Source organism: Corvus cornix, chromosome 12 (assembly GCF_000738735.6).
Source record: "Corvus cornix cornix isolate S_Up_H32 chromosome 12, ASM73873v5, whole genome shotgun sequence".
In the NCBI taxonomy this organism is placed as follows: domain Eukaryota; kingdom Metazoa; phylum Chordata; class Aves; order Passeriformes; family Corvidae; genus Corvus; species Corvus cornix.
In genome coordinates, this window is record NC_046342.1 from 92,207 (window position 1) to 101,384 (window position 9,178).

General features: G+C 39.8%; 1 protein-coding gene across 2 annotated transcripts in view; it reads left to right on the forward strand.

Annotated features, from left to right (window-relative positions):
• Window positions 1-9,178, forward strand: part of BICD2 (BICD cargo adaptor 2) — a 60,899-nt gene extending 51,721 nt beyond the window's left edge. Inside the window, exons 7-8 of one of the 2 annotated variants that reach the window (XM_039559112.1) lie at window positions 3,726-3,936; window positions 7,070-9,174. In XM_039559112.1, the coding sequence (XP_039415046.1) occupies window positions 3,726-3,936; window positions 7,070-7,075 (217 nt within the window). In that variant the 3' untranslated portion in view covers window positions 7,076-9,174. Of the gene's footprint in view, window positions 1-3,725 lie in introns of both variants that reach the window. The other variant, XM_039559111.1, reaches the window with a different exon arrangement.

The following is a 9,178-nucleotide window of genomic DNA, read 5'->3' on the forward strand; positions in this document are numbered from 1 at the left end:
GAAGCTGCAATTTCCAGAGTACAATGCCGGTGCTGATGAAGCACAGGTCCACAGGTTCATCCACCAGCAATTTGGGTTCAAGTCCTTGAAGGATGGTTAGATGCAAGGCAGAAGGCCAGTATTGCCATCCCTCCACATATTTGTATATAGCTTCTTTTGTTTTTGAAATTCTAGTTGTTGTTTCCTTAAGCTTCTTTTTTTGATGCTGTTAATTACCAGTAGTAAGAAAATGGGCAGCATCCAAGCCTTGAGTTCACTATCTACTTAAAGCTGTGAATATGTGAAAATACAACAGGCTTATACTAATTTCATATGCTTACTAAAAGCGTGAAAACTAAATTATTTTCTTTCAAAGGTGTTTTTAAACGAAATACATCTTCTGTTCTGATTTTATTGAATATATAGCTGGGAAGTAGCCTAGCACATGGCAAATGGAATTGTCAAAGGAAGGAGCTTTTCTTTTCAATCAAACAAAGCAGTAAAAATACACAGAGAACAAAGATAAGCTGCCATAACTGCTGCTGCCAGCTAAAGCAGGTCCAGAGCCTATGTCATCCTAGATGCTTAGGGAGGCAACATTGCTGGGGTTTTTTTTTGAGAAAATTAAATTGAGAGTCAGCGAGCAGCATGAAGGAAGAAAGTGGGGCCGATCCCAGTCCATTTCTGTGTGCAACATCTTGAGCCACTTCTAGGAAAATTCTCGCCCCTTTGTTCCAGTAAATGATTGCTGTGCTTTGTACAGTGTGGTGTTCTGGACAGCCATACGTGCACCAGAACAAGGTTTGAGTTTGAGGCTATATGATTCCTTTTGGATTAAAGATTTAGGAAAGCAGGTTCAGGATGCAGGATGGTGTGTAGGTAGAGTAGTTAACACTCCTGCCTCTCCCCAGTCATCTCTTCTATAGGAGAGAACAGTTGCTCAGGCACAGTTAAAAACTGCAGCTGCATATATGGTACTGATAACACTTCCCTTTTGTTGGGAAGGAAAAAAGAACTTCCTGAATAGAGTTCTATGGAAAACAAAAAACCAAACAACCAATATAGGTATTTGAAATAGTGAATACCTTGTAATTTCTAAGGACAGTCAATTGATGTTGTAAACTTTCATGCTGACAGGAAGCTCTGTGAGATAATGACTTGCTACAATAATCTTTTGGAGTCAAAATTCTGGCTTTAATTACAGCTTGGCTCACATGGGAAAGACTTCACTGCTTTCTAGACTATGCCAGGCTTATGTGTCACCAGTCAGCCTTTGGCACAATTGTCTGTGCTTGGTCAAGAGGCAGGAATGTTACCAAAATGTATGTAAGACAGTGTGGGAAGTCCCTGTTCTGCTTTACTGCAATGGTTTTGTTTTCTCTTTCTTACCTCTTTTTGTTCCAAGTGGGGTGGGGATGAAGAGATCTGCCCCCCCTTGCTTTGGCTGGCCTGGATTAACACTTCTCTGCTGCATGTCAGATCGAGACAGCAGCAATCTTGACACTGCTTCACTGAGCTGAAAGTTTTGGGGCTACATTAACTTCATATTCTGTACTAAAACGTGGATATGTTTTGATTCACAAGACAGAAGCTGGAAAAGGGCAGGGGGAAACCTCCCCATATTTTTATGTTGCCCAAATCTTTTGGGACAGCAATACTGAGCGTGAAACAAGGGGAACAGGGCCAGGTCACTCCAGTGACAGATCATATTTTGCTGAAGCAATCACATTCCATTCCTCAAGGAATTGGTAATGCTGTTCTGGACAGCGCCCTGGTTTGCACTAGCAGAGCTTCGAAGGAATCAGTTTTGAGGTGTGTGCAGAAAAGAAATCAGAAAGGTCACTTCTGATATAGCCAGACCTTGCTTTTCACCTCACATGTCATGAGTGTGTTTGAAAGCTGGGGGGAAACCCCATAGCCTCTCAGACCTCCCAGGAATCTTTAGCCTGTGCCCTGCTCCCACCCCTGAGGGAAGGAAACACCTCTCTGACACTCTGGAGCAGCAGGGCACAGAGTCAGTAGGATGCTGGGAGCTGTTCAGTTTTCTGGCCACGCCCTCCTTCTGGAGCTGGTGGCACCTTCCCTCAGAGGGGAAGAGCTCTTATGCTTTCAAGATTATTTTAGTATTTTCAGACTTCCCAGGGCTGTTTCCATCTCTCTTCATCTCTAATGCTGAAATGTATTAATGGGACAAGATCTGGCCCTGAGTCTGGCTTCCAGTCTCTGGAGTCTAGGAGTTGGTGTAGGGTCCATCTGACCATGCTGAGAAGGGCAGGTGTTGGTGTTCCAACAAGTTTAAGGTTCCTGAGTTTGTTTTTTTTTTTTTAAAGAAAGACCCCTCACATAATTGGTTTCCCCGAGGCTGCACAGTGTGAGAGAGGCTGTGAGGAGCTCCAGAGCAGGATGCCCAGAGATGCAAGGGGGCAGATTGCTGTGCATGTGGGGGCCCTAAACTCATACAAACTTCCTGGTCTGTAAAGCTGCAGTGCAGTTATAGTTCATGCAGTTTTATATTTATATTTCTGAGTTACTGTTTAATCTCTCTATGTATTCAAAAATAAAAAACTGGGTTTTTTTCTTTTTCCTATTTCTATTCCCAAGCAAATATAATTAGGAATGTCGGTGTAATCCTGGTATTTAAAGTCAGGGAGAGTAGAATTTGAGGCTTGATAGAATAAGCACAGCTGGTGAATCTGCATATCAATCCAGTTTTGTTTTGTTGGTGGGTTTTTTTCAGTCTGCTTTATATTACCTAACGATATACGTCCCTTAAAGTCAGGGGCTTTTCCATTTCAATATTAGAAGGAACTTCTCTGCTGATATTTTTGCTTTTATGAAGAAGCTGTGTTTTACAGATGGTAAATTCCAGCTGGTACCTATGAATATTTAGTTCTCTACCTATCTGCATAAATGTTTGTCTCTGTGCAGTGAATATGCACCTACATGTAGACTTAAATTTTTCAAGTTGTTCATGGTGCAAGTTAAGCAGCTTCCAGGCTCAGTGACAATGACTGTAGATGGAACAGCTTGAGGCATTCATACAGCTTTACCACAGCCTTCCCACTAACTCAGTTCCTCTAATTCTTTTAAAACTGATTTTGATGGTGAGAACAATTATATAAAGGCCACTTGCTATTGAGAAGACAGCCACTATTTATAGCGTGATCAGAGTAGGTTAAAGTAGAATTCTGAAAGATGCTTGTTTTTAATAGTGCTGGTTAGTCCTCACTGGAGATTTGTTACTTGGACTTTGTCTAAAGTGACAAACGTCACAGTTCAGGTGTTCATCAACTGATATTAATGGCCATTTTAGCACTGGCCATTTCACAACACTCCTGTTGCTGCCCTCAGACCCTTTCCAACCTGAAGCTTAGAACCACTGTGATCTCTGTTAAGCAGAGACAAAAGTAGTATGACTGCATGGGGTCTACTTGCAGGAGGACATCTCGCTGACATTCAGACATAAATACAGTTACATCAGGCTGCATACTTCCGCTCTTCAAGGATGCTGTTAATTATACACCATCTTGAAAGGCATGAGCATGAAGTGCTGAGTAAGGGATTTTAAGAACCCCAGTGAGAAGTAGTTGTGGTTGTCTATAAGCTTGGTTGAAGTTCCTATTTAAGAGTGTGTATGTAAGCAGCTGCAAAGCTATCACTGCTGTGCAGGTGGGACACAGGGGTTTATATTGGAAGGTGCTTATAATGGAACCAGGATTGCTAAAGATTGATGTATTTCATTGCAGATGCGATGAATATGTTACACAGCTGGATGAAATGCAGCGACAACTTGCAGCAGCTGAGGATGAGAAGAAGACTCTGAACTCCTTGCTTCGGATGGCTATCCAGCAGAAACTGGCCTTGACCCAGCGCCTGGAACATTTGGAACTGGACCATGAGCAGTCCAAAAGGGTGCGCACAAAGTCTGCCTCCAAAGCCAAGGGCAGTAACCCCAGTGTAAGTCACGTTCGGTCCTGTGGAGACAGGTCTGAAGGATCTGTCCTGAACAACCAGGTGTTTTGTAGTGAGAAATATAAAATCTATTGTGACTAGGACACATGTCTAGAAAAACCATATTCTGCATCTTATTTTATGCTGTAACTGTCAGCGTAAATCCCCACTATCTAACGTTGCAGTGAGTTGATTTGTACTAGTATGTTGTTGAACCAGGTAATACAGATTGTATTATGGTGGTCTTAACTGTAACTAATGCGTAAGTATGGGGATGCTATTAACAAGTTAATAGTGGAAAGCAATTAGCTTTTTCCACAATTAACATGTCTGGGGTTTGCTGTTTATGGTAAGTGTTAAGAGTACACCTGATAGAGTATGTATCTGGTGTTACTTACTGTAGTCTGTAGAGCACAAATGTGATCCTTCCTCCAGGGTTGCAGCATACTTCAATAAATGCTTTTATAGGCAGAAACAAACAGAAAACCTTCCTTGTTACTCTGGCTTAAGTGGTGAAAAGCAAAGGTTAAAATTAGAACTATGTCTTGGGAATGCAGAGCATTTGGAAACTAGAGTCAAACTTAATTTGCCTGTTGTAGCAGATGTTAAATATTTGCTATTGTATCACCACTAACCAAAGTCCTAAAGCTTTTATAGGCTATAAAAGCTAGAAAAAACCTTGGTACATTATTTACACTCTGCGTCCCTCTCTTCAGAGGGATAATCAGAAGAAACTTGCACAATTATATTAAAAATATGCAATATTTACTCCATCTGATACAAAATTTAAAATGTTAAGAATTGGGATCCTACCTGGTAGACAGTACATCTTTAAGAAGTTATGTCCTGTAAGGATCTTTGTGGTCTTATGTTGCTCTTTGCAAGCATAACACTTTGGAAAGAACCTGTCTGAGACATCCTGTACAGGAAAGAAGCTGTAGCCACACAATATATATGTGTAGAATTAATATGACTGTGGTCTAGCATTGTTGGTCACAAACAGTTTTTCTCAGCTCTCAGTATTAACCTGAATAGGTAGCATTTCAGAGCTCTGATCATTTATTTAAGTACACAGATGATACTGCATTCCGTCTGCAAGCCATGTGTTTCACAGGGCTCTACATTAGAGGCACAGGAAATTTATCCAGATCATCCTGCTAATAATGATTTATGAAGTAGGTTAGTGCACATACTAATCTTTAAAAACAAATAAACCTTTGTCTGATATTGAACATTTAAGGGGCCTTTTTACCCACTTAATTACAATAAGTTTGATAGTATAAAAGTGTACTTCATAATTGGTGCCTACATAAGAGAAAAAGATTGAAAATGTTGCTTCTAAAATTGAGGAAAATTTGTGGAGCACTAAAAGGCACAGTTCTTTGTTTAACCCAGAGTTTGAAGTGCCTAGCCTCAGACTTTATTTTAATGTAAAGCCCTGTTTGTTTTGTACTCTTTTGAATACTTTTGTATGCCTATAGTGCTACTAAAAGCAATGCGAGCCTGTGCTGGTGAGTGCTGGATAGTGTGGTTCCCAAAGCCATTCTAACCCTGTGCTGTGGTTGTGCTCCTCTGCCCGTCCCTGTCGATGCTCACAGCTTGCTCCGTGCACTGCCCGTGCACACTCAGGAGATATCCCAGTGCTAACAGAAGCTAATAAGAGCATGGCTGGTTTTCCCACTGAGGGGAAACCATGGGAGATTTTGGCTTCCTAGGTATTTTTAGTCGTGTTGGGGGGAAGTCTTCTAAATTAATACAGTGAGATTTTAAACAAATGAAACTTTGCTACAAAGCTGGGAACCATGGAAATGCTGCAGCCCAGAGCCAGAATTGCATTTATTGATCTTGAGAGGAAGAAAAAACCCCCAAGTGATTAAATTCTAATTCATTTCTAAAACATGACTGGTTGGGGTTTAAACAAATTTCAATTCTGGTTTTAGAAACTAGGCCCTGTGTGTCTGTTATTACTTCTTTTAGAAAATACTGAATTCTCCTGAATTTGAGCTTTAATATTGCTAAATAGCAGGTTTGATGTTTTGGAAGAGATGTCTTTTATAATTTTCAATCCTGCTTTTCTCTTTGCTGCACAATCTTCCAAAAGGCCTTTATTCTTCTCATTCCTGCATTAAATACAATTTAAAAATACATGGTGAAAGCAAGCTTTTGAGTGCTAACTTTCTCTGCACTAATAGACTCAGTAACAATTCTGCTTCCACCATAGTAGGGAGCTTTAACACAGTTTTTGCTGCTTCCGTATCCCTAATGACAGTACTTTTGCAAAAGTACTAATGGCAAAAAGGTAAACTGGGAAAACTAATTGAATGCATTGTTAAGTTTTTTTTCAAATTAGTTGGAATTTCTGTAACAATTTCGGTGTTACCAGACAGTGACTATTGCTGTGAGGCTTGGCTCATTCTTTCAGTTCCGAGTATGAACAATTTTGCTATTAGCCCAATACCCTTAGTGATCATTTCCCTTTTCAGTCATCTCTGCAAATATTTAAAAAACCCTAAGAACCAGCCTGACTGCTGTTTGAGTCTATCACTGTTATGGTTTATCCTGTCAGGAAAAGAACTGAGGAATGGTGTAAAGTGACTTGATCCTGCTGTTTGTATTTTTAGGTAGTATTTAAGACTGAGTCTTTTAATTCTTGATTAACAATTTCTTGAGACGTTCATTTGCTGTAAGTCTTTCGTATCAGTCTCAATGGGTTGGGGTAAAGCATGGAAAATTCCTTAAGCCGTCACCTACCTCTGCAAGCAGGCTCTTCTGGATGATTCTCTGCATAGGCCTGCATGATATACTGACCTGCATGTTTCTGGAGAACCTAAAGCTTCACTGAAAACACTTCTTGCACACTCACTGCTTTTAACTTATGCTTGAAGAGCAAAGCTTTATTCAGTACTTGTAAGAATCCTTCTTTCTGCAAAGCTGTTGCTTCCAGGCTGAGCCCACAAAGCCTTGTTCACCCAGTGGGAAGGCATCTGTGAGCTGGAGTGGCTGCAGTTCCCCCAGCCAGCTAACAGACCCTCAGCCAACTAACCTGCCTGTGCAGCACATGGGGTTAAGTTTTCAGTTGATTGAGAAATAAACACTGATTTTTTTTTTTCTAATGCTATTTTGTTTTTCCATTTTTCAGCTATAGAGTAGTCCCTGAAGAAGGCCTTTCCAACAGTGCAACAGCATTTCTTAGCCCTCCTCACTCTGGTTCAAAGTGGTGGCCCATTGCACACAGAATGGAAACCACTGACCTGATCCTAACTTTTGAAAACACCTTTTCCTATATATTACCTGAAACCTTCCCTTTCTGCCTGAAGCTATAAAACAAACAAGCTTTACCTATAAGTGCTGCTGCAGTAAGAAACCTTACAAGTGCTGAAGAAACCTACTTCAAGTGTAACGCTCACCATGTTAGTCTGTGCTCTCCTGGAAATGTCGGATGGGGGAATTTACTTCATTGCAGATGCTCATTTTTTACCTGATTGTTAAACCTGTGCACTTTTGATATTTTTCTTTAGCTTCTTTAATTACTTATGTAGAAGAGTTTATATAAATGCAGTGGTTTGTGCTCACAGTCTCTCTCCAATTTGAAACTTGTGACTTATGAATTATATATCAGCATGTGGCAGAGATTTGGGGGGGAACGACTCTAGATTGTGATTAGAAAAGTTTCAACAAAAAAGCAGGAGCTCTGCTAAAATACGTGCTGTGCTTCAGCATCTTTTTTTTTAATTAAAATGTTATGCTTTATATGTTTAAATTACTGATTTTTTTAACTGCCATGTTCATTAAGAAATCCAGGGTATTCAAATTCTGGGGTTTTTTTCATATTGTATTATTATTCTTAGGAATAGTTCAATGTAACAAGAAGAAAACTTGACTTTGCTCTGGTTAAAACAGTAATAGGCACTTGAAAAATATTAAATAAGTAGTATTACCTATAAATTCCAGAATTCCTGGGTTTTAGGAAGTTGAAGTATTATCGATTAACAGAATTTTATACAACTATACCAGTTAAATTCCAAATTGGAATTGTTTTGTTACTTTTTTCATTTTATTGTGCCAAATTATGGTACATTTAGAAAGAAAAATTCTAAAGTGGTCAGTGATAGGGTGTTATCTATCAGCGCCTTTCTGTCACTCATTATTGCCAGTAGTGCCTTTGATCATTTGAGGGGAGACTCTTAGAGTAGCGTAGGCTAAGTCCTGTCACTTAGGAGGAATGGAATAGCTGGTTTGGAATTTGTTAAAGATGTGGAGCAATAAGTGCTGAGTGAACTCCCATTTCGCACATTTTTAATGGTAGTCTTACTATAGAGATTATATATTCAAGGAATTGTAAAAAATTCTGTTAGTCAATGATATTTCATCATGCAAATCCTTGCAAATTCAGGGGTATAGAGGGGAAAAAAAACAAAACTACAAACCTGAACAAACCCGACTACACTTTGGGAACCAAATGGACTTATATTGAACAGATGAGCAGTGTATGACCACGTTTATGGTATCAGTCCAGGAATGCGTCGGGAATGTCTCTTACCTGTGGGCGGTGTGCGGTGATGGGTGCAGGAACCACGGCGCTGTGTGCAGATGTGAACTGCAACACATCGGGATGTCCTTTGCATGTTGTATCTATTTGTGATTTCAACAAACAGAAACAGAGAAGCGCATCAACAAGCCATGTCAGGCTCTCAATGGCTTGGTGAGGCTCATGTGGTTGATTAAATTGGTACTTCCGGAGGGGAGCCCTCCCACTTCTCAAAAAAAGTACAAATTGACCTAATATTGACAGTGCGGAAAAGATTTCTGTTTGCTGGAAAAAGCGTTATTATTCCTAGATGTGGGGACTTATATTTCCATCTTCTGTTACAGTATTGAGTCATAAGAAATATTGTTGCATTTAAAATTACTACATTTGTATGTGGGTATTTATTTGAAATGATGTCAAAGTACTGTATTATGTTCTATGTGCATTACCTTTTAGCGGTGGGTTGGTCTCCATTTAACGTCCTGTGCATGTATTCTTGCCAAGTAACCTTTACACAGATCTGAAAAACAAAAAAGTTAAAGAGAAAATGTGGAAACTTCTTAAAAGGATAACTGTGTGTTAATTGGATAACCTTAGGAGAAGGGGTAGAGGGCAAAACATTGCTTCCAGATTAATAAAACAGTTTTTAATCTAGGAAAGCAATGTGCCTGCGTAAAGGTAGTCACATTGGCAGGAGCAATAAAAGAGAAAAGGAATTGC